We start from the raw sequence: 24,410 nt of genomic DNA on the forward strand, positions 1-24,410 counted from the left end.
TCAACTTCAGCACTTTGTTTTCATGGGCTTGAGGGAGTAAAACCTTAAAGAGGCTCGTGACCTGGGTGCTATGAACAGAGGCCGAAGCTGGACGCTCTCGAATTCGTCGTATACCTACAGCTACATGAACCTCGGCCGTGGCATGGGACGGAACAGCCCATGAGAAGCTTCAATTGCCGCGAACCCCCCCTTCCCAATAGAGGTATTTGGGGAAAGAACTTTGGAAAGCTCCGGCAAGGGACCAGATGCTTGGGCTCGGCAGACTTTGGGGGTCCTTTGGACGACGCAAACAATTGACGGGTGCCCGGGGGACCGATGCTACATTGGCCAGATGTTCGAAACGCTCAGCAGTCACAAGCCTTCCGGGAATGTGCTCCGAATGGTGGGAGCCCCCACCATCAACGGATAACCTCGAGGGGCATCACGACGCATGGGAGTGGGGTTCGCGTGCAGCTTCCTGCACCATGATGAGAAGTCGGCGACATACTGCAGCAACGATTCGTTGTTCTGCAACACTTTGATGCCCGCAGCTATTTTGATTGCTTCGATTGTCTGGCATGAAGGCAAACGATGCCCGGAATGTTGGAGGGAGGTGGAGAAGCGGCTGGGCATGATACAAAGCCTCCAATCGTACGTCGCGATCTAGCCAAGCGTTGGCACAGCAAGCTTAGACTTCAACTCTGCGACCAACATCTCGGGGAAAATTCGGTGAGTGAGCTTGACGTCAGGATCTCCTGACTCAATTCTCCTAATTTCGAACCTACCTTCTCCTCATCCGTCCAGCTGAAGGTAGGGACTTGGCTTGTAAGAAAGCATTTGGAGGATTGGAGGGCACGAGAAACGGGCTAGACGCACCCCATGCTACCCCGGACTTTGAATTGCGGGGTGCAGAACGCGGGGGGCGGCAGTCATCCCGCCCCGGATACTGTCCATGCGGGACCATCGGATCCAGCATGAGTCCGGCGTCTAGCTCGTGAGGGGAAACGAGGTAGGTCGGAAATGGAGCGAATGGAACGAGCTCCAACCTTTGTTGGACATGAGCTATTCATACCTAGCTTCCACTTGGGCTAAGCTGGCAGCATGAGACATGCTGAAGCTTCTAAAACAGGCAGACGGCGCTTTGGTATGCAAGGTTTGCGGCTCAACTTGTGTAGGGGACTGTGGTCGACTCGGCGTTATCAGATTCTTGGCGCCGTCGTACATACGAGGCTTGCGGTCCTCCACTCAATCGTCGTCAGCGATGAACAATTGTCACGGAGGTGTTGGACTGGCGTTGGACGGAACCACACTCGGGCCTGCGGAAGATGCAAGCTGGAAGGGCCGGCAGTGGGCTTCTCCATCTCCTCACTCTCATAGCTGTCCAAGATGTGCCAACGGCGTATCAATCTGCCGCATAAAGCTGCTCTTCTTGCTGCATCGACCATTGACAAGTGCGGGGAAGCTGGGAAGCATGTTGATCGGGGCACAGCCATGCTGCCATGCATTGGCTTTGGGTGATACACTTCACAGACGCGCGTCGATGATAGGTCGCAACCCAACAACACCGGATGACACGGACTCTGCATGCTTTGGACCAAATCACATCGCAGAACCTCGCGAATCCTGGAAGGATAGCCCATGGATTCCCCTCATCGTCGTCCTCCCTGCCGGATCTTGGGTTTGAGATCCTGGAGGGTCTGGAGTAAAGTCGGGGTCGAGAACTATCCTACCCAAAACCAAACGGCGGGGAAGACGAGCATAGAAGATCTTATGCACAGCTGTCCTCCCATCTATTTAACGCTCGTCCCAGCCGACGGGTTCGAAATCACCTAGAACTTTCATCTCTACAACCGCTTTATTAGTGTTGCAGTTGAACTGGCACGGTGTTCATGCCGCTTTGACATCTGCTGCCCACGCTGAGTCTACCTGTCTGAATACGTGTTTTCATCTTTAGTCTGTCTTCAATATGAGCGGCGCACTTCCCGAGGAGTTCGATATCATTGTGTGTGGAGGAGGTAGTGCGGGATGCGTGGTGGCTGGACGGTTGGTCTCATCCTTTCAGATGTTGTTCTAGAAAAACACTAACAGTGTGACAGATTGGCCAACTTGGACCATAATCTCACCGTCCTTCTCATTGAAGGCGGTGCAAACAACCTCAACAACCCATGGGTGTTCCGCCCGGGTATCTACCCCAGGAACATGAAGTTGGACTCCAAGACTGCTACTTTCTACGAGTCTAGACCTTCAAAATGGCTCTCTGGTCGATCCGCCATTGTTCCCTGCGCCAACATTCTTGGCGGAGGTTCTTCGATTAACTTCATGGTCAGTACTCATCATCTGCTACTTCGGGATGCAGCTCACACAACGGTCAGATGTACACTCGCGCATCTGCCTCCGACTACGACGACTTCCAGGCCAAGGGATGGAGTACCAAGGAGCTGCTTCCTCTCATGAAGAAGCACGAGACGTATCAACGTGCCTCTCACAACCGGTAGGTCGGCATCCGTTCGGCTGGGCATCGAAAACTTTGCTTAACTCGTCATGTGACAGAGACTTGCACGGATTCGAAGGCCCAATCAAGGTTTCCTTCGGCAACTAGTAAGTTCAGCCCAACTCTCGATTACGAACATCCGAATTCTAGACTAACCATTACTGTCAAGCACCTACCCAATCAAGGACGACTTCCTCCGAGCTGCTGAGTCTCAAGGGATCCCTGTCGTGGATGATCTGCAGGATCTGTCAACGGGCCACGGAGCCGAGCACTGGCTGAAGTGGATCAACCGAGACGTGAGCTCACCTTCCCGCGTTCATGTTTTGGATCCGGTGACTGACTCAATATACTACAGACGGGCCGTCGCAGCGACAGTGCTCACGCCTACATTCACGCGACTCGTGCTGTTCACTCCAACCTGTACCTTGCTTGCAACACCAAGGTTGACAAGGTCATCATTGAAAACGGCCGTGCCGTCGGAGTCAAGACAATGTGAGCAATATCTCGAGAAGTTGATATCGAATCACGACTAACATAGAGCCAGCCCGACCAAGCCCCTGCACCCCAATGAGCTCAAGGGCCGCACCTTCAGAGCCCGCAAGCAGATTGTCGTTTCCGGCGGCACTCTCTCGTCCCCGCTCATCCTCCAGCGCTCTGGTGTTGGTGACCCCGCCAAGCTCCGCGCCGCCGGTGTTGAGCCGATCGTCGACCTCCCCGGTGTCGGTCTGAACTTCCAGGACCACTACCTCACCTTCTCCGTCTACCGCGCGAAGCCAGGCGTCGAGAGCTTTGACGAGTTTGTCCGGGGCAACCCCGAGGTCCAGAAGCGTAAGTAAGGTGTTCGGTTTGGCGCTACATGTAGCTGACAGTCGACCAGGTGTGTTCGACGAGTGGAACATCAAGGGAACTGGCCCGCTCGCCACCAACGGCATTGATGCTGGTGTCAAGATCCGCCCGACTGCTGAGGAGCTCAAGGAGTTCGAGAGATGGCCTACTCCTCACTTCAAGGACGGCTGGAAGTCATACTTCGAGAACAAGCCCGACAAGCCGGTGATGCACTACTCCGTCATTTCAGGTTGGTTCGGTGACCACATGGTCATGTAAGTGACTCGTTCCACTGCGAAGCTTCCGGTTCTAACAACTTCAGGCCCCCCGGCAACTTCTTCACCATGTTCCACTTCCTCGAGTACCCCTTCTCGCGTGGATCTACCCACATCACCTCTCCCAACCCGTACGACGCTCCCGACTTCGACGCCGGCTTCATGAACGATGAGCGCGACATGGTTCCCATGGTCTGGGGCTACATCAAGTCTCGCGAGACTGCCCGTCGCATGGAGGCATACGCCGGAGAAGTTGCCAACATGCACCCAACCTACGCATACGACTCCACTGCTCGCGCCAGGGACCTCGACCTGCCGACCACCAACGCGTACGCCCTACCCGGCAACCTGTCCGCTGGTATCCAGCACGGAAGCTGGACGCAGCCCCTCAACGAGGCGGACAGGAAGGCCGACCTCAAGAAGACGGTATCCAGCAACCGCGTTGATGTTCGCGACGAGCTCAAGTACAGCGATGATGATATCAAGGCCGTCGAGGAGTGGGTTAAGCGCCACGTCGAGACCACTTGGCACAGCCTCGGAGTAAGTGAATCCACTATCCGCGCGGGAGTTCGAAAGCTGACTCGTCATCTAGACCTGCTCCATGGCCCCCAAGGAGGGCAACAGCATCGTCAAGCACGGTGTTCTGGACGAGCGCCTGAACGTCCACGGTGTCAAGGGCCTCAAGGTCGCCGACCTTTCCATCTGCCCCGACAACGTCGGCTGCAACACGTACTCAACCGCTCTGCTCATCGGCGAGAAGGCCGCCATGCTGGTCGCCGAGGACCTCGGATACTCGGGCGAGGCCCTGGAGATGAAGGTTCCCAACTACCACGCCCCCGGCGAATTCGTGGGTGCCACCGCTCGTCTGTGAGAAGCCAATGGGGACGCGGCATATACTTTTCCTTCCTGTGACTACCTCCCCTCGATGGAAGTATGTTGGGAGATCAGAATGCCTGGAAAGTCCGATGTATTTATTTTGAGTTGATCGCTGTTAGCCTATTTCCAAATGAGATGAATGATGATGCATTTGCTTTCATGCAAAAAGGAGACGAACCGCAATGTGCGTGTTTCCGAATCATCTGGAATGTGTACTGGTGTGGGTTCGTTGTTTGAAACCGTCTTGTCGTTCAGCGCTCGTCCGACTAGCTCATCTCTAATTTCAAATACCGCGTGCGTGAGTAACCAACCGGATGCACGTCAGGCGGCTAATCGTGGGAATTCCGTGGAAATGTCGTTATTTGGAGAGCCGCAAAGCTTAGACACCGGCCCAAACTGCCGGTTCAGTGGAAACTATGGCGTAGTTCGGATCATGAGCTACGCGTTACGTCATGACCCGGACGATCTCGAATCGTCAGCTTTCACATGGATGGGATTCTCTAAAAGAGAAGTCCGGTTTCCACAACAAAACTCGGACATTCTTGATTGAATTCTGCCTTACCAAGCTGTGTTGTTGAGTACACATCGAGATCTCAGATTGTCACGCACGCATACCCACCATGTCGGACCCCAACTCCCCTCACATCAAGAACCGCGATACCCCATCATGGGGACTCTACCAGCGCGACAACTTCTGGAAATTAAACGACGGTGAAGTACCTCAATTCAACACCCGTGAGTTTCTCTCCTGCAAGTCTCAAGATTCCCAAACTGACGCGACTTAGACCCCGACAAGCTGGAGCAGCTCGCCAAGGAGAAACTGACCCTGAACGGATGGTTTTACGCCTCTTCGAACGCAGGCCTCTCCCACACGCACCAGGCAAACCGCCAGGCCTTCTTCCGGCACAAGATCGTGCCCCGCCAGCTCGTCGACACCAACGAGCGCTCCACCCGCACCACCATCTTCGGCCACGAGGTCTCGGCGCCCTTCGGCATCGCCCCGATCGGCATCAACAAGATCTATCACCCGCAGGGCGAGCTCCCCGTCGCCAAGGTCGCCGGTGAGCTCGGCATCCCTTACAGCCTGTCCACGGCCGGGTCGTGTCCGATCGAGGACGTCGCCCGCGCCAACGACGCCGGCCGCGGCTCGGCGATCGACGCCCTGTCGGCGGACAAGTCCAAGATCCCGGAGGGCCCGCGGTTCTTTCAGCTGTACATGCCCCACGACGACGAGCTCACGATCTCGCTGCTGAAGAGGGCCCACGAGAGCGGGTTCACGGCGTGTATGCTCACCACGGATACCTGGCAGCTCGGCTGGCGACATGACGACGTTGCGACGTCCAACTACGCGTTCTACCGTGGCATCGGGGCCGATTTAGGTCTCACGGATCCGGTCTTCCAGAAAAGGCTCGCTGAGAAGGGCATTGACCCGAAGAAGCAACCTGAAGAGGCCGCCGCCTTCTGGATCGATAATGTTTGGCACGGCCGCGCGTGGGGTTGGGAGAAGGCGGTCTGGGCGAGGAAGAAGTGGCAGGAGATCAGCGGAGGCAAGCCGTTCCTGATCAAGGGAATCCAGAGGGTCGACGACGCGGAGAAGGCGGCGGATCTAGGGTTCGAGGGGATCGTGGTCAGTAATCATGCCGGACGCCAGGTTGACGGGGCCATTGGCAGTCTGGATGCGCTAGAGAAGATTGCGGAGAGGGTGGGTGATCGGATCGTGGTTACGTTTGACAGCGGGGTAAGGGGTGCAGCGGATATCGTCAAGGCGCTTGCGTTGGGGGCCAAATTTGTGTTTATTGGGAGACTTTGGATCTGGGGGTTGAGCATTATGGGAGAGCATGGGGTTAGGCATGTGCTCAGGGGTTTGCTGGCCGATCTGGATATTTTGATGAATGTTGCGGGGATCAACAGCGTTGCTGATATTAACAAGGACTTGCTGGAGTCTTTGCCGAAGTCGTACACGCTCATCTCTGAGAAAAGCAAGTTGTAGACGGGCGGAAATGGAGTTAAATCATCGTGTTGCGAGGGACGAATCATGCACAAATCCATAGAATCATCCTGATAGACCTGTTTGGGTTGAAAATATGTACATTTTGATTGACAGCGTCGCTAATACGTTGTGCCAGGTAATGTTTATACAGAAGAGAGTAGAGCGAAGTGAGAGTTTAAATCACTCAAGGAGCGCAGAAGCAGGTGTCGTTGAAGCAGTCATATTGCTTGTTTCCGCACTACAGAGAAAGACAACCATTAGCAAAGCTCTTTGAACCAGAATAGATAGTCAGTGTTCATACTTGGGCGATACACTGGTTAACCTTGGCCAGGCTGCATGAGCTCTGAGGAACCGGGTTGGGGGCAGCCATGACGGCCGTGACGGCAGCAAGGACGAAGAGAATGTTGAACTGCATGATTGCTGGTGATATTCTGACGAAAAGCCTTGTAGGTGATGCGGATTGAGTTGAAGTGGCGATTTAAACGGATTATCAGAAGAGCGGATGATGAGGTAGGCTCAACAACTGGATATACGACATGCTCACAGGCTTATATACGTATTCATTGTCAGTAAATTGACTACGGAACGACACCAGTTAATCTCCATTCAGTCAGTACTCCCTAAGGCGTCGTCAGGTATTGAGTAAGGCGCGCTTCTGTCGTAGATGTGCAGCTCGATCTCCATGGCCCGCATCGTGAGGTGCGAATATGGTGATTGGCGGATCATCTTGGAGCTCTGGTCAAGCAAATAAGCCTTGAAACTCAAATATATTGATTAGAATAGAGTAAAGTCTTGGCGGCTCCGCGTGGGCTCCAGTTCGTCTGACTCTTTCACTCACTTACACGTTGATCACAAATTCTGCCCACAAGACACGCCCGCAACATCGTCGACGACACCAACCACGTTTTATCTGATACCGACGTCTGGAGTGTTGAGAACCGGTGCCGCGGCGTCGGTACTTGTGGGATTAATAATCTTATTCCTGGAACAGGTATGGGGATTGGGAGGATCAATATGCGGGATGGGATCGCCAAGACATGACTCGACGAAATAGAGAAAGTGAAATAAGTGTATGGACGAGAAATGTGCCGGATGAGAAGCGACGGTCAGCGGATACAATGATAACTCCGCAGCCTGGGCTCGTTACTCGTGCGCCGAGACGTCAGCTTCCAGCGACAATGTTGACCGATGACAACACTTACAAGCTGTGTTATCGTTCATCGGAAGCCCGGGAGACCTCCTTTGCCCACGTACGGAACTCGCATCATCCCTGGAGAATTGTGAGGCCATGTGGCTACAAAATTCAGATAGATTGATTCCAACTGCGCTTATTTCCACTTTCGTCGAGTTACCAACTGGGAAACTACTCATCTTGGTGGTTTCAGCTCGACTCAGAGTTCAAGTCGCCTTCTTCAAACTTGTAACTTGTTCGAGTGTTGAGTAGTCCTCTGCTACTTGTCGCAGTCTTGTTGCTCTGTCTCAATTTATTGCATTAAGTTCAAATCGTGTAAAACCAACTCATGCCGTTCGAATGTTTGACAATGAAAGAGGATAGAGAAGCTGGTCTCCAAACGACATGATGGAACTCCCACTCTGCTCGCAACTCACTCCTCGAATTGCCAAGCAACCGCTTTCTCGTCTCTTCGCGGAATGTATTCGATCGTGGTCTCCTTCTCACCATCCTGAAGCACTAACTTGTAAGTGTTGCGAATATCCTCGATGCAAAGACTGGCTCTTGAGGTTGTGATGATGTGCGCGCCATCCCATAAGCCCGCCCTCGCTGCCGGTGAATCTGCAATGACACCCTTCACGACGCGCGTGTGTACACTGCTACGATCGAACCCGTAGTCCATGATTGGAAGATGGCAGAGTTGGAGTTTGTTCGACTCGCCTTCGAGGGAAAGGCCGCTGAAATCCATGATGTGACGTCCACGGAGCATGTCCTCGTATTGCTGGGCGGCCGGAAGCTCGTCGCTGCCGAGATACTTCTTGAGGTTTTCCAGCCATTGCTTAGAGCGAACAGTCTCCCCTTGTCTACATCTCCTTGAAATATCAATGACGATATCGTCGAGGGGCCCCTTTTTTGTGATGTCTCGTCGGCCACTGCGCCTCCGAAGATACAAATCGAGGAAGAGGAGGTAGGCCAGTCCGCGCTTGTAAGATATCCACTCAGCGTACCAGTCGGTGAACATTATCTCTGCCGCATCACGAATATCAACAGAGATTCGCGGACTAGTATAGTAACCCTGCAAATGGTCGTTCAGACTTCGGATGAGGAAGTCTCTTCCTCGGAACCCAAATCTGTAAGGCAGGAAAGAGCTGTAGAACTCAGCAATGCCTGGTTTGTGGAAATGCGTTAGCTTCAACAGGTCTTCACCGAAAAACAAGTAGAGCAAACCTTCAATGAACCACTCATTCTCGTAGCCATCTTCTTCCGCGCTAATACCGGCAAAGCTATGCACCATCTCATGGGTGAACAGCAAAACCAAGGAGTCGTCCGTCTCGCTCGCCGTGGCGTTCTCGTACTCCAAAACGTAGCTCCCATTGAACCCGCTTCCGCCAAATCCCACAGGTGATTTGCGAATAATAATACGGTACGATTCGCCCGTGACCCCGAAGAAGGCCGACAGCTTGGGGAACAGCGCGGTATTGTAGGCCTTCAGGCGTTCAAGGTTCGGTGGTAGGTCACCAAACCAGTAGCAAGCAGCGAATCCCTCCTCGCTCGCCGGAGGAATCTCAGGATAGCATTTGACAGGTCCAACCATGTAGACCGTGTTCCAAAGAGTATCGGAGCGACCTACGCGAACAATGGGCCTTGTCCCTTCGCCATAGCTCCAAACACATCTCGTAGACTCGGGAGCATCAGCTGGCACGTTCCACTTCACTACGTTGGTGAAAACCTCATCGGATATCAGCAGAGGCAAGAACCACTGCCCGACACCATGCACTCCGCCTTGATCCCTGCGTAAATCGATGCGTGCACCAAGAGGAGTCGTTACATCGACATGACGAGGAAAGACGTCAAAAGAAAGAACGACATCGCCGCGAGTCTCTCTGTCGAAGGACCAGTGTTGCTGCGTGTTGCGACCTTCAGGTGGTAAGTCCCGAAACCGAATCGGCAGTGGACCCAGGTCGTCGGTAACTTTGACATCGCGCTCGGTGAATGGATGGGCTGGGATGTTGTCTTTAAACGGATAGAATGAGAATACGGGCCTATCAGCCTCGAACTTCGGGTTTTGTAACCGGAAAAGCACTGAAAGACTGCTGACCCCATCCTCGTCGAAGCTGGGCGTGAGTTGGAGGGAGAGGATTGGAGGCTGAGGAAGCTGCATATCGTGGATAGTTGGAGCTTCGTTCGCTCTGCTTGTTGAATGGTTCGAAATTGTTGCGATTTGAGACAGGATGCCGATGATTGAAGTACTTTGTTGACAATGGATGTTGCGAGTTGCAACAGACTCTATGTTGCGTCGTACGGATTGACGTGGCTCTTCCTAATGAGGAAGCTGCAACGCCAGCTAGCGGGTCCAGGATAACACGGCACCAGTAGGTAACCTTATGCGACTCGGGTTGCTGAAGAACGTCACGATTCTCCTTTCTGATTAGTGCAGCGCAAAAAATGTTGATTCAGCAGCTTAGTATCCGCATGGGAAGCGACAGCCAGGATCAAGCCTGAAGCCAAACCAATCGTCGGTGTCGCAGGGTGGCGTCGTTTTTTCGTCGCTCTCAAAGGCCGGATGTGTTGGTTTCATTCGTTTCTACACGGACCCATCATATTCCATATGATCAGACTTGCTTATTCAATATTTCCCTAGTAGCCTCTATTCATATGTTATGTGATCCGGATTGCCCTCGATCCATTCAGAGCGCATGGTGCCTGGATTTCCATCCCTCCCTGGAGTCACCTTAATTTCTCCATATGAATCCTCAGATAATCTCCCGACTACTATCATGTTTGGCTTGACGTGTACAACTACTACGTCCTTGTGAATCGAAAGTCTGATCAAGTGGTTTTTGATGAATGCCCGAATTGTGAGAACGACGGCTGGTACAAATGGCTTGATGAACCGTATCTTCTTCCCATCGGTCTGAATCCAATGCAAATCTTTGACGATACGTTTCCCGAGATCGAACCAGTCATTGTTATCGAGGTATTCCGCTAGTGAAGACTTGAAGTATCTGTCCGGCTCCTCGTGCAGACGAATCATGGAGATGGTAGCCTCGCCGTTCTCTTTGCCAAGTGTCGCTGACACCGCACCGTCTACGGGCAAAATGATTTGATAGCCGACAAGCCTCATAAAATCTTCGATTTTTGACCTTTGATGCATCTCCTTCCAGCTGCCAGGAAGGAATATGGCGGGGTCGTTCGTGATATCCTCGTCGATTGTCTGGTCCTCTATTGGGCTTTGAAGGCCGGCCCTTAGTTTCTCTAGTCGATTGAGAACCTGTCTGGTGTATGCACGTATTGCCGGTGGATCTTTGTTTCGATTGAGATAATGAACGAAGTAGTCGACGTATCTCTCGACGAAAACTTCGCATTGGTAATTATCCAGCCCTCTGGCATATCGGAAGTCGTCATCATACCACCTAGCGCCCAATCGCTCGGCCAGCTCATTTCGTCCCTCTACGAGAGCGTCTTCAAGAGCAGTTTCCATCTCTTCGCTTTGTTCCAGGTCGTTCGTCGCTTGGCGCAGAATGTCGCCGCAAGTCAGGATGACTCGGATACGTCTAATCGTATCGTTGACTTTCTTCGTGTCACCCGCAACGGTGGCGTAAATAGGGTCCAGAGGATCAAGCAACGACTCCGTGGATTGTAACACTTCGTTACGTCGTGCTCTTGTGTCTCTACACATTTACTGGCGAACTTTGACGGAGGTAATTTTCTCCAAGTCAGAGAAACCTGATTATGTGCGAGTATCCTTGGGTATGGCGAGATGTCGAATAAAATCATCGAATGTATTGTATAATGTGGTGAAGTGCCACTGCTGTTGGGTATGGCGAACTGATGAGAGCGAAATATAAAGGTAATGACCGGCATATTGAGATTGAATTACGCATGAGAGATTGCGACAGTTGTAGTATTTAAGAGAGTAAATGGAGATCCACAAATGTGTTCTCGCTGGGTATGGCGAGTTGTCGAACAGAGCGATTGCAGTTATTAAGAAGATCCATGGACCATAGCAGCTGTAGACAGTGGCACTCCGCGAGTCCGCCATTGCTGCAAACTTTCTCTCTTTTCCTACGACTCTTCGAAATCTCGCAATAACAGTGAACACATTCTTTTTTATCCAGTAAGGTAGTCTGAAATTGGCTTCCAGGCTACCATGGTTCAGTACAGCATTCATCAAGGTCGTGATCCAGGTCGACGGTGGAAGCAAAAGCTTATCTCCTCTAAAAAGTATATAATCCTCTCGGCTAAGACCGCTCTAGATTGCTGACTTTCTATAAGAAACAGAAACGATTTGAAGGCGCCTTCGTTGGAGAAATTTGGAACAGAAATAGGCGAAGACAATCAACTGGAACAATCTGCCAGCTGGCGAAGTCATCTGTAGCTGGCCTTTGACGAAGCGTTTTCTCCGTCTCGTTCTTCGCGGCCGGTCGAAACCTCTTCGTCTTTCATCGCGGCACTATGTAAGTAAGCCTTCTTATGAGCGCACGAGTTGTCGTTGGATCAATTGGCAGTTGGCTATTCCAATGTCGGAATAGAAGCGGGCGGAGCCCTCCATTAGAAGTTGAGCCAGGGCCAGCCAGGGGTATCAAATGGAGCTGTGCCACTTTGGCGCTGCGGGCTCGCTTTGACTTGGCCCCCAGCAGCAGACGAAGCAGAGCTCCACATCAGTTCTGAGGATTAGCTTGTGAACGTTCTCGGCAGAAGCTTCTCTCAACATCAGTCCTCATGGCGGGTCGCATGCAAAACCCAATGTCTCCTCAACTGTCTCATCGATGGGTGAAGACATGTAGGTGCTTTTGGCTCATGTGCTGATCGCTAGAGCCTGCATTTGTATACCTATGTCATGGGAGCATGGGTATGACTGCGCCGCTTCCATCGTCGTTGCTTGTTTTCTGGAGCTGGAGGCCTAACCGCCATATCCACAAGCAGAAACTGTGATTCAAAGGCCTTTCCACTCAGCTTCCATCGACGGTGGGCAGGCTGCAGTGCGAATTATCTCGTCAACTCTGGTCTCCATTTTTACCCATCTCTTCTCAGCCACAGACTTCATTTTCGCCAACAAAAACATGCCGATCTCTTCTGCTAACCCATGTCGAGTAAGCACAACACAACATGAACCCACCCGCCGTCGAGGAGATGATTAAATACTGCCTGCCCCCTTTCCAGACACGAAATGACTGTTTCTGACCACAAGTTATCCATTCTGAACTCATCGAGCTCTTCTCTCCGCCGAACACTTCGTATCCTAAACAAACATGAGCAAGAATCCCTTCGCAGACCCCCCAGCCGAAGTCGGCTCGTCGGCACCGGACGTCGCACCGCCCGCTTACACGCCCCACGATGCCGTCGCATCCTCTTCGAGCTCCGCGCCCCGGCCCGAACCCCAAGCGCCTCGGGAACCATTCCACATGAGCGACTCCACGTCGCCCTACCTCCCATTCCCCCCAAGCTTGAACGTGTACTACCAATGGAAGTTTACGCGCACCTTCCACCTCGGCGATAGCGCGAACCACAAGCTCTACGCCCTCTCGGCCTGGGGCGAGATCGGTAGCAAGGGCCCCGGCATCCCCTGCATCATGCTCCACAACGGCCCCGGCGCCGAAGACCCCGCGCTGGCCGTCTGCTGCGAGGAGAAGAACTGGACGTTCCGGTCCCGGAGCATAGACGGCGTCATGGTCCTGCCGTCTGTGGACGCCCCGTCGAAAGAGCGTGGGACGGAGACGATCACGGAGCTGTTGCGATCGGAGACCTCGAGCCGTCAGACCGGAGTCTCGTTCGGCTACTCTATCGAAGTCGCGCAGCCCGGAGGTGGGCTACGGCGGGAAGATTTCGAGTGGAGGAGAATCCAGGACAAGGAGAAGCTTGATGGCTACAGCAACGGGTTTGAGTTGTTTCGCGCCAAGCCCGGGCAAGGCGGCGAGCCTGACGACGAAGTGCTTGCTGTGGTTCTTTTCAAGGGAATGCTGAATGTGAACAAACCGTTGAACTTTGAGTTCAAGGGGAGGAGTCTGTCCGGGGAGCTGGGTGACCGGTGGGCTGTCATGGCTATCATGACGGGAATCAGGATCTGGTTTCTCTTCTTTTCCAGCAGAACAAAGTGAGGGTTTCATGATGTACCCTGTGGGTTGGTTTCCTACGGCTTCAATGGCAAGCCATCCCCCATCACGATACCCGGAAGCGACAGTTGGTGAAGGTAGAGTTGAAGAGGTCTACGCCCAATTCCATAGCATATGGTAGTGGCATTAGTGTCAGAATCACCACATAGACATCACTCCTGATCATGATGGAATGATCAAGATAAATACCAGACACCAAGAATACCCCTGAGACTTCACCGATTACATTATGGCGTGGAGGCCATGTCTTTATGACAAAGTTTAAGACTGATAACCTGTTTGTAATGTCACCTAATGATCAACGGAAGTTGTTTGCCCGGCAAAGCGTGGGATGAGTTGTTTCCGTGACCCATCCAATCACACTCATCTCAGTACCACACTCTCCATGATCTTTGCTTATGTGCCAAGATCGCTCAGCCTGATTGAACATGCGTCAATTCTAGGGCATCAGCTTGCTTTCACCACCTTCATCAGTCAATACCAGACACGCGGTCGAGCAAAACAATCTCGCCAGAGCCCAAGATGTCCATCCACGCCCGTCTCAACCCGGATCATCGCGAGATCAGACTCGTCCGTCTTATCCCGCAACCCAAAGCTCGCGAAGAAAGCAACATCCCGAAGCTCGAACTCCAGCTCCGGTCCGCCTCGCTAGAAGACGACGACCTCGCGTACTCGGCGCTCTCATACGTCTGGGGCGACGCGTCCAACACCACTGAGGTCGAAATCAACGGACTCCCCTTCCTCATCACCATGAGCCTGCACGGCGCCCTCCTCCAACTGCAGCAGAACGGCGTGGAATGTTGGCTCTGGGTAGACGCGATATGCATCGCGCAGTCCGATGTCGATGAGAAGAGCCAGCAGGTCAACATGATGCGCGAGATCTTCGGCCGCGCGCAGACGGTGTACATGTGGTTGGGACCCGGCACCGCGGAGACCGACAAGGCGATGGACGTCATCTCCGCACATGGACCCGGGCTTCACGCTTGCGGCGCTGAGGCTTTCCGAATCGACCACAAGAAGAGGATCGAGTTGTGTCGATTCAATAGGGGGAGATTTCTTCGGGAAAGCAGCTCTGAAGGTGTCGTGCAGGGGCCGTCCTCGGCGTTGGGCGTTGCCGTTGAAGACCTCTTTCACAGCTACCTGGCGAACAAAGACGTCCTGCAATCCGGTTTCTCTGACATCCTCGGCCGAGATTACTGGTCCAGGGTCTGGATCATCCAAGAGGTCGCCCTGGCGCAGCGTTCAGTAGTCCTAGTGGGGGAAAAGGCGGTCCAGACCGAGGGCTTCGACGCCGCGATCATGTCGTTGGTGTCATGCGGGGGATGGGATCTCACCGGGCTGACCGGAACCCTGGATTGCATCAAGGCCCTGGAGGTGCGCAGCAACCGGCAGGTCGATAGGTGTAATCCACAGCTGGTGGACGTGCTCTGGGTGATGGGCGCGGCGCCAGGGCGGCCTCACTACACCGCGTCGGACCCGCGCGACATCGTGATCGGGCTGCTGGGCGTGATCTGGGAGGGGGAGAGCAAAATGCTCTCTGCTGATTACACGCAGTCATTTGAGGAAATATTCACCCGGGCCACGAGGGTTATGCCTTTGAACAACGACTCGTTCGGGAAATTTGGCCTAGATTCCGTCAAGCCGGGCGAGGCCGACGGCTTACTGCCAACCTGGGTCCCCGACTACCGAAAGATTGGCATTGAGGGCGTCCATCCATGTCGCATCAACCATTGTAGGAGGTACAACGCCATGGGGAAGAAATCGCTGCGTCAGAGTGCCCTAGCCGGTCCGGCTCAGAGCAATCGGGTTCTTTCTCAGTCGGGGTATATAGTCGACGAAATCACCGAGGTAATGAACATCCCAGATGATGACGAATTCTTCGGAGAAGTCCAAGTAAAAGACCCCGACGCCTGGTTCGAGGATTTTCTTGCCTTTGTCGGGTCAGAACTTGATGGTGGATATGACGACGAGCGCATCTGGAGGACTACGAAGCCATTATACTACGCAACCGACGACGTCGAGAACTCAAAAGAGATACGTCAAATCATATCTCAAAAGGGAAGTTTGGATGTCGCCAATCTGACAACTGCCCAGAGTGACTTTATTCACGGCAAGGGTTGTTATCGGCCGGACTGTTCCCACCCGCTTGACGATAGCCATATCGCGGCCTTCGGAAGAGAGTGGCGATTTAGTTGGGCTTTGCAGAACCGGGAGCGAACCTTCTTCAAGACGAGCGAGGGCATGCTTGGGCTAGGCCACATAGGTCTCGAGGCGGGAGATATTGTCACACTGATCTGGCAGGTAAGCTCGCCAATCGTGCTGCGGCGGCGAGCTGAAGGAGGATTTTACTCTCGAGGAGATGCGTACGTCGACGGCATCATGCAAGGCGAGTTCCTCGACACCGACCCGGAAGAGGTACAGTTTGCCATACACTGACGGAGGACAGAGATGCGAATAAAGTGATTCGCATTGAGACCAAGTAGACTTGCGACATGGACGTGAGGCGGCGCGTCACGTCGCCGCACTGTTCTATGTGACCCGATCCATACCTGTACAGCATCTAGTTCAAGCCCAAAACTTTTTCAAAGGTCCCGATCTCATACCAAACATGAACTTTGTATGTGTGAAAGCACCCATCCCTCCCTTTTTACATAGCCCTTCGACTCCGAGTCTCCGAGTCCAAACACCAAAAGAGGATTGGAATCTTCCCTCCATTGACGCGTGTAAGCCGTTTCGGCAAATTGCCTCTCAATCGCTTATTGCTTGAGGATGGCCTTGCCCTTGGCCTTGGCGGCCGCGAGGGCGCCGGAGAGACCAAACTGGGAGGTGAAGCCGTTGAGGCGGTCGGTCGCGTTGAGGTTCTTGACGACGACCATCTGGAAGCAGGTGGCGCTTCCCTGGCGCGAGGCGATGACGGACCAGGCGAGGAAGAGCTCCCAGATGCGGTACCAGCGCTGACCATACTTGGCGGTGACGACCTCGGAGTTGCCGAGCCAGTTACGGTACCAGCGCCAGAGGGTTCCGGAGTAGTGAACACCGACGGTGTCGACGCTGTAGGAATGTTAGCCACACGAATCATGACGACAAAGATTCGAGAAACTTACCTCTTGACTTCCCATCCGGCCTTCTCGAGACAGCTGACGTAGTACCAGAGAGGGGTGGAAGCGTCGGCACCAGGGAAGATGTACTTGTTCAGGAAGGTGCCCCAGATGAGATCCTCGTACTGCCACGGCCTGCGGAGACCAGAAAGCTGGACGTACATGGAACCGTCATCCTCAAGCATGTCGTAGCACTGGCGGAAGAAGGTTGTGAGGCGCTTGATACCGACGTGCTCTCCCATCTCGAGCTGGGTGATCTTGTTGAACTTCTTCTTGGGGATATCGCGGTAGTCGGAAACCAACAGCTGACTCTGGCTCTCGGGGATGCCGGCGCGGCGGAGGGCGTCGTTACCCCAGGCGGCCTGGTTGCGGGCGAGGGTAGCTCCGGTGACGTGGGCGCCGTAGTTGACACTGGCGAAGCGGGCAAGGGTTCCCCATCCGCAGCCGATATCCAGCATAGACTCGCCCTCCTTGAGCTCGATCTTCTCGCAAACGATGGCCATCTTGTTGTCCTGCATCTCCTCAAGGGTCTCCTCGCGAGTGATGTCGGAGAAGATACCGCTGGTGTAGATCATGCGAGGGCCGAGGAACCAGGCGTAGTGGTCGTTACCGCTGTCGTAGGTAGGCTGAACCTGCTCCTCATCCTGTTGCTGAGAGTGGAAAGCAACGTCACGGAAGAAGGTGAAGAGAATGAACTGCAGAACAGCCCAGGTGAACTGGAAGGTGCACCAGTCGTGGCGGTACTCCATGACCTCGAGGCAGTCGCCGTTGAAGTCGACCTCGCCGTCGAAGTACATCTCGTAGAAGGTCTTGATGGGGACCTTGTTGCGACCGCTCCACCTCCTGCGGTCGGCCTCGTTCTTGAAGGTGATGTAGTGCTCGACAGGGCGGCCGGGGAGCTTAGCCTTGTCGTTCATGCGCGGGGAGTAGGTCGAGAAGCCCATCCAGACGACGATCAAACTGGGGAAGAAGCAGAGGAGAACGAAGAAGATGTAGGTCTTCAAGCCGCCTCCGAAAGTGCGGGTGAGCCACCAGGGAACACCGAAGACCAGACCTCCGAGGAGGTAGTTGGAGAAGGACTCATGGCCGGGACCCTCAGCAGGAAGGGGCGCATTGTGAATAGCCGGGGACTAGAGGTGCGACACGTCAGCCTGAGCTCGGAAGAGGCCAATTGAGCTCAATAAGCATCAATTGGACGGCGGGAAGGAGCAACCAGCTCAATTGCGACTTACGTTGGTGGTCTTGACACCGCAGTCCTCGTTGGTAGCGAATTTGGCGGGGGGTTGGGGCGGGGTCTTGATAAAGGTGATGTCGCCCTCGAGCTGGTCGCCCTTGAGCTTCTCGGAAGCCATGGTGAATGAATTGATGTTGCGGACGGGAGGGATCGCAGCTCAAACCACGGGATGTTTCTTCACGATCTCTCGGGGGAGGATGTGGTGTTTTGTTAAAAGTTGGAGCTGTGGCCGTGTGGACAGATTTAAGCAGGAGCTCATTCCGTCATTCTAGACGCGCCCGCGACTGGGGTGTGTGGACGGTCCCAGGTCCTCACCGTTCCAACGAATCTTAGTAACCAGCCTGAGGGCACCATTGCGCGTCTTTCGGCGGCCGGACGGTTCCACTACAGTGGAGTGTTTTCATGCAGGGGGCTGTAAAAAACAGCTCCAGGTTACACATGAGTGGTCAAAGACCGCAAGGGTCGCTAAAACACCCCACAACCAGACCGTACCGCCAAGTCAGTTGAGGCCACGAAGTGCGTAAAAAGTCTTCACCGCCCACGTCCCCCATGGTCCAAAACCCCTGGAACTTCCGGTGATAAGTTCCCAGTTGGTTGGGGTTTACATGCCTCTATTCATCCGTTGTGATTGGATCTTCAGAATCCCAGTTCTCAGATACCGAGGACCCCTAAGAGGGAAAAGGGGGACTTTGGAAAAGGAAATGGGAAATTGGCGATCATGACTTGAGTTCATCTTGAACTTCCAGTGGCTGCTAGGTGACGGGTCTCTCTCTGGTTGCTATGCAATTCAAGTCTCCCAAGCTCACAAAAAAATATGTGCGTTGTGAATGAAATCCACAGGCTCCTTTCTTTTTCTCGTGTTCGTTCTCATCATCTTATCTATTAGTAACAGACGGTCGACGTAGCCGTTTTATCGTCGTCCGTTATCGAATTCCAAGACCGGTTTCGCAGTCAGACGCTAATCTCCAAAACCCCAGCTCCGATTAGACTACCGATGGTGGGTTTCCCCCGACGGAGTGGGGCCGTATAGCCGGCCTCCATCCTCGGCCCGGAACCGGACTCAGTCGGCTCCGACATTCTCCTCAGAATGCGGAGATGCGCGCCTTGGCAAACTCCGATAAGCTGGATATCGTCGTTACACTACAGCACACTACCTAATTATCTGCCATCAAGTCAACCAATCTCATCTCACCAAAACGGCGCTGCCAACCTAAGCAGTCTGTACGCGAAGGCTGTTGTGAGTGAAAATGCCTGCCACGCACATGAAATACCTCGAGGAGAATATCGAGTGATTGAGATATAGATAAATAACTTTCTGTGGATCAAACTGTCTCTTTCGTTATACGCCGTCGCAGAAGAATCCAGCATATGGCAATTGTCAGTGTATTATGTACGATGCAGGATATATACGCCATTGGAAGCATTCCAGCTTCGAAATTACCATGCCACTGTGGCCTTAACGCCAAATGTTTCGCAACTCCATGACGCCCCCATCTTTAGATTGGTCATACTCCCCTAGCGCCCTCATACTCCTACACATCCTTTTTGAACCCACCTTACATCCACATCAGATTCCGGCTCTGCCTCCGGTTCTGCTGCCACAACGGCGCGTCAGCTGCGTCAGAGTTCCCACCGGCGCCGGCGCCGGACTCATTCCCTGTCGCCTCAGTCGTTCCAGTCGCGGTGCTGTTTCCGCCCGCGCTTCCCTGGCGTGCCTCGTCCCCGTCAACCCGAGCAATGGCGTGGTTGAAGCCGCGTGAGAACTCTGTCATCTCGGTATGCTGCGTCAAGGGCACCTCGTCGTCCCCAGATCGAGTAGCGCCGGACGCGACGGCGCCACCTACAGCGCCGCCTGGGACGAAGCCTCCGCTAACAGCGTTACCTCCCGTGATGGACGTGGTATTACCGTGGGCACCGGGCATCATGGAAGGGTGTCCGTAGCCCGCCTGATCAAACATTTCACCACCGGGAACGGCAACAAAGTCCTTCTGGTTCGTTACGGGGCTAGAATTCAGATTAGCTTCTGATCGGGATGTGTGCCCGGATTAGGGGGGATAAATGCGGTCTTACCTGATATAAGAGGGAGCCTTGCCCTGGCCAGGACCCAGACGCTGGTTTCCTGCGCGCTTGCGCTTGCGCATCCAGAGAGCCAACGAAACAAGGCCGACGAAAAGAGCCGCGCCGGCAATGGTTCCGCCGATGATGGCGCCGTTGCGTCGGAGTCTCTCGTCTTGTACGGATTGCGGAGGTGGCGGCGGAGGGCCACCGCCTCCTGCCGGTCTCGATGGGGTGGCACTTGGTGTACGGCTTGAAGAGGCAGACGAAGTGGATGAGCTTGATGATGAAGATCTGGAGCTCGAGGAGCTTGAGGACGATGACGATGAGCTAGAGCTCGACGATGTCACCGCTTTCGTGATAAGGCCTGAGATGTGAGTGATGGACACCGTCGTGCTCAACCCCGAAGCAGTAGCGGCAACACTGGTACCCTCACTCGTCGTACCGCAACCGTATTGGTAGGCTCCTCCGTCAAAGGTGTTCTTGAAGCATACGTTCGAGCCCTGGCATGTGAAGATATACGGATCGGAGGCTGTTTGAGTCGGACTGCTGTTGTCTACACAGCTAGTGTAAACACCTGTTGTGCAAGCAACGCCATTCGGGCAGCAGCCAACAGCAGAGGCGCTGGCATCCATGGCACAATGAGATCCGGCGGAACATGTTGCTGGGAAGTTCGGGTCGCCGCCGAGATAACCGCAGACGGTGTTGGTGCCAGAATCTTGTCTCCTCCCAAGGTTGCCGAGCCATGGCATGGGTGTAGCCAGAGGCCAGTTGAGAACGTCTAGTGTGCGGAAAGCGATGTGCTCCTGAGCGTTGTCCGTCTTCTGAGGTATGACCAAAGACGCATCGGTGAGGGTGAAGACACTCGAAAGCAACATGAGTGCTGCCGCGGGCGGGAGCCGCGAAATGAAGTCGTGAGATACCATCGCGGCGATGAAGGCAGTCTTCACCCGCTTTTCGAATCCTTCCAAGAGCCCCTCCTTCTGTGTACACTATATCCTTGGCGAAGACGTATTAGATCTGTTGGTATGATAGATCCCAACTGATGGCGCTCGATAGGACCTGTATGATTAAGAACAGTTACAGAAGCCAGGAAAGACCAACGAAAGAGACAGGAGGCCTGAAAGGAATAGACGCGGGCCGGAGGAGAGTAGGCAGAAAGGAAACAACGAAGAAGAACAAAGGAATCCTTTCGAGGGATCGGAGGATGAGGTGCAATTTAGATCGGAACAAGGGCATGGAGGACGAGGGGGGTGTTCCGGGGGGCCTTCACTGGCAAGGCTGATGCTGATTGGGGAGCAGTGGTTTCAAAGATCCTCCCATCATAAGCATGCGCCTTTTCGCTCTGGGGAGCCCAAAGAGAAAAATGGACCATGCCTTACCGTCGTATCACGGCTGCAGGTTGGACGCACCGCTTGGGGCGAGGACCGGGGTTAGAAGATCTCTTGATCGCTAGAAACGCTCTGCCGTGGCGATGAACGAAAGCGCCAACCGGGCCCAGTCCGTGCGGATCTGAGAACTTGGAAATAGGTAGGCATCAAGTCCAGCACCGACGGCGACTTTGCCGAGTATGCGCACGCGAGAGAGTAAGCCATGCCGAATCAGATAAAGAAGGAATCCTTTTCTGAGTGTTCTGCCCACCGTCCGGTTGAACTGATTGATTGTGGCCACAACTGACATGAAGATGGCCTGAACTAGGTCATGATGGGGACTGTTGGTTCGAGAGTGTCATGTCCCTAAACGAGAATAGCCGCCGTCGACTCGGCACATCTCGCCTCGGCAGACCAGTCGTTCTGCTGTCGTGCTTGCATGGTCTGATACAGGCACACGGCGGCGGGCGACCCCAAAGTTCGTTTGTCTTTTGTTGGAACCAGCTTGACGGAAAAGCCCCCCAGTGCACCTCAGGGGCTATGTCTTAGCTTCCAGCTTGGGGGCCCAACATGCCGGTTTGACACGTTTGGTGAGTCGGGTCCGAACGGGCAATGAACAGACAACTCGTTCGATGGGGGGGCATTGAAGGAGTTGAGACCCAGCGCATCTGGACGGGGAAGCTTGAAGGAAGTGAGTTTGCACCGCGTCCGGCAGGGGCATTCGAGGCATCCTTCTCGCTTGTTTACTCTGCCACTCCACTAGGCCGGGCTCAGCATCCTTCACAGAATTATCGACACTGTATTGCCATATTAAGTTGTACTAAGAAACACAGTAGTACGGCCGTCCGTTAGCGCCAACCGGGCTTCTTTTTTTACCCCGCGCTAAATCCCGGTCCGGGTGGATCCCCGTGGCGGTGCTGTCAACTCGGCACAGTAGGCAGTCAGATTATCGTACTTCGTTCTTAGGCATAAGAAACCACCAGATCGTCATCCTAAGCCTGTGATGAACTTTTTTTGTTCTGCTCAATTATTTTCTTTTCTGAACACGACTTTTTTCAACCACTATTAAAATCCTCCAGGCATATCTCTCTTAGGCATTATCCAACACCATTAACATTACCACAGATGTATGACCCTCAGATATGTCACACGTCCGTCAATCACATTCCAAACGCCCTAGCTATGCAATCACTTAACAGCAAGATCGTACAGTCCCCGTAGACAGCGTCGGCCAGGCTCTGACCCACTCACTACCTTCGCGCATCAGTTCGCTCGTCCGTGTCATAGCCAGTGATTGCCAGCGGTCTCTCCTCCAAAGAGAAGACCTGGCCGTCTTCCACGACTTTGCCAGACTTTCTCTGCTTCTTCTCCGCCTTCGCAGCCTGTTTGGCTTCCTTCTTCTCCCGCTTCAAGTGCTTCTTCTCCTTTCTCGACAGTCTTGGGAAATCGCTGTTTTCGCCTCTGAGAACGATGCCTGGGTGCACGACGTTGAGGAGGACGAGCGCGAGAACCATGGGCAGTGCGTCCAGCCCGAACGCGAAGTTCTCGTTGGCAAGAATAGGGTTATCAATGTCCGCGCCGGGACCGAACTCAACCAGTCGAAAGATGATCCGGATCTCCGCGGGTGTCAGCTCAGTCCGTTCATCCCGTCTTGTCAAACACGTCTTTGCGATATTTTGAAAGACGGACAGACAGCAAGAAGAGATCGCAGGGTACTTACGATGATGAGGAACAATACCACGTACATCACCCACACCAGGGCCTTGACCCGTTTCATATTGAGGTCGAGCCTCTGTGCCCGCCGCATCTTCACATAAAACCGCCCCATTAGCCCGCAGAAGACGATGATGAAGGCGAGCTGGACACCGCAGCCGCTCATGTAAACCTTCTGCCCGATGCGTAGGATGGGGTCGTCCGGCGAAACATCCGTGTTGGACATCATGGCGCCGCCGACGGCCTGCACGAGAAAGCACACGATATCTATCGCTACGAATATCTTTGTGAGTGCGGTGGCCTTGATTCGGAGCACTCTCTGGTCTGGCAGGACGAAGTACACGAGTCTGGCCGCCATCATGTAAGCGAACGCGTTGATCCCTATCGAGAGTCTGTCAACTTGGACACGTGAGTTACTGCGGCACATCATGAAACGTACATAGTGGTGCAAGGAGGAAGAGGAGCTGGCCGCCAATCTGATAACCCATCTCCTGCTGATCCCGAGACCCGAGTGCTCGGAGGATGAAGGCTGTCGTTTCCCACGAAGCGCCAACCACAATCACCCAGCAGAATTTCTGGCACGTGTGAGGAAGACATGTCAAACCAAGTGATCGGTGTCACGAACCTTTCGATAAGCGAATGCTTGGATGAGATGTGCAATCATAGAGAGTCCGAAAACCGCAGCGAAAGCGATGTTGCCTTCAAAATTGGGCTCGAATGGGTAGTAAGAGTTGCATGCGTCGCTTGGAACGTGCCCATACTTGCCCGGGAGTGCCGTCGTGCATCGTGCTTCTAGAGATGAAGTGGTGCTAGGGACTAAGGTTGTCGTAGGCGTTCCTGTTGCGGTAAAGGTAGACATGATGGATTTAAAGTGTGATATAAGTGAGGTGTGTTCAGCCTGTCGTCTCATCTGGTCCGAACTCCATCTGAAGTCATTCAGGTTATATCCATTTTCAACTCATCGATACCACCAGCTGGATTGGTAACCATCACGACGACTGATCGAGGCTCAGCAATGGGACTTTGGTGAGTTTCGGTTGTTGGCATCGGTGCATCACGCAACGCCGCGTCACTGAACAAAGCCTCTAAATCCTTCGAGAGGCTTGGCAACGGGAAGACATCCCCTAGGCTACCTTATTTGAATGTGAAAACCACGATGAAATTCGTATTCGAAAGCCGTCGTCTGCGGACCGCGCCGACCCTGGACCTGCAGAATTCTT

General features: G+C 53.8%; 9 protein-coding genes across 9 annotated transcripts; 4 read left to right on the forward strand and 5 right to left on the reverse strand.

The window, feature by feature from the left end:
- Positions 1-1,945: 1,945 nt before the first annotated feature.
- Positions 1,946-4,441, forward strand: CkaCkLH20_07758 (alcohol oxidase; the record flags this gene model as incomplete). The annotated part of the gene is made up of 10 exons (XM_038890474.1): positions 1,946-2,022; positions 2,076-2,301; positions 2,352-2,470; positions 2,530-2,577; positions 2,640-2,766; positions 2,826-2,962; positions 3,015-3,298; positions 3,348-3,570; positions 3,618-4,110; positions 4,163-4,441. 10 exons carry the CDS (start codon positions 1,946-1,948, stop codon positions 4,439-4,441), a joined length of 2,013 nt encoding a protein of 670 aa, XP_038744082.1.
- A 625-nt stretch (positions 4,442-5,066) lies between these two features.
- CkaCkLH20_07759 (FMN-dependent dehydrogenase) lies at positions 5,067-6,436 on the forward strand (the record flags this gene model as incomplete). The annotated part of the gene is made up of 2 exons (XM_038890475.1): positions 5,067-5,181; positions 5,232-6,436. 2 exons carry the CDS (start codon positions 5,067-5,069, stop codon positions 6,434-6,436), a joined length of 1,320 nt encoding a protein of 439 aa, XP_038744083.1.
- Positions 6,437-8,040: 1,604 nt separating this feature from the next.
- Positions 8,041-9,768, reverse strand: CkaCkLH20_07760 (uncharacterized protein; the record flags this gene model as incomplete). Its single annotated transcript, XM_038890476.1, has 1 exon — positions 8,041-9,768. The coding sequence occupies one exon, from the start codon at positions 9,766-9,768 to the stop codon at positions 8,041-8,043; it is 1,728 nt and encodes a 575-aa protein (XP_038744084.1).
- Positions 9,769-10,254: 486 nt separating this feature from the next.
- On the reverse strand, positions 10,255-11,286 carry CkaCkLH20_07761 (uncharacterized protein; the record flags this gene model as incomplete). Its single annotated transcript, XM_038890477.1, has 1 exon — positions 10,255-11,286. One exon carries the CDS (start codon positions 11,284-11,286, stop codon positions 10,255-10,257), a length of 1,032 nt encoding a protein of 343 aa, XP_038744085.1.
- A 1,573-nt stretch (positions 11,287-12,859) lies between these two features.
- Positions 12,860-13,705, forward strand: CkaCkLH20_07762 (uncharacterized protein; the record flags this gene model as incomplete). Its single annotated transcript, XM_038890478.1, has 1 exon — positions 12,860-13,705. The coding sequence occupies one exon, from the start codon at positions 12,860-12,862 to the stop codon at positions 13,703-13,705; it is 846 nt and encodes a 281-aa protein (XP_038744086.1).
- A 537-nt stretch (positions 13,706-14,242) lies between these two features.
- On the forward strand, positions 14,243-16,156 carry CkaCkLH20_07763 (uncharacterized protein; the record flags this gene model as incomplete). Its single annotated transcript, XM_038890479.1, has 1 exon — positions 14,243-16,156. The coding sequence occupies one exon, from the start codon at positions 14,243-14,245 to the stop codon at positions 16,154-16,156; it is 1,914 nt and encodes a 637-aa protein (XP_038744087.1).
- Positions 16,157-16,476: 320 nt separating this feature from the next.
- Positions 16,477-18,170, reverse strand: CkaCkLH20_07764 (cyclopropane-fatty-acyl-phospholipid synthase; the record flags this gene model as incomplete). The annotated part of the gene is made up of 3 exons (XM_038890480.1): positions 16,477-16,771; positions 16,825-17,948; positions 18,051-18,170. 3 exons carry the CDS (start codon positions 18,168-18,170, stop codon positions 16,477-16,479), a joined length of 1,539 nt encoding a protein of 512 aa, XP_038744088.1.
- A 1,438-nt stretch (positions 18,171-19,608) lies between these two features.
- CkaCkLH20_07765 (uncharacterized protein) lies at positions 19,609-21,033 on the reverse strand (the record flags this gene model as incomplete). Its single annotated transcript, XM_038890481.1, has 2 exons — positions 19,609-20,056; positions 20,123-21,033. 2 exons carry the CDS (start codon positions 21,031-21,033, stop codon positions 19,609-19,611), a joined length of 1,359 nt encoding a protein of 452 aa, XP_038744089.1.
- A 1,694-nt stretch (positions 21,034-22,727) lies between these two features.
- Positions 22,728-24,049, reverse strand: CkaCkLH20_07766 (RTA1 domain-containing protein; the record flags this gene model as incomplete). The annotated part of the gene is made up of 4 exons (XM_038890482.1): positions 22,728-23,093; positions 23,198-23,571; positions 23,630-23,765; positions 23,816-24,049. 4 exons carry the CDS (start codon positions 24,047-24,049, stop codon positions 22,728-22,730), a joined length of 1,110 nt encoding a protein of 369 aa, XP_038744090.1.
- Between the last annotated feature and the right edge of the window lie 361 nt (positions 24,050-24,410).

This window comes from Colletotrichum karsti (assembly GCF_011947395.1).
Source record: "Colletotrichum karsti strain CkLH20 chromosome Unknown Scaffold25, whole genome shotgun sequence".
Taxonomy (NCBI): domain Eukaryota; kingdom Fungi; phylum Ascomycota; class Sordariomycetes; order Glomerellales; family Glomerellaceae; genus Colletotrichum; species Colletotrichum karsti.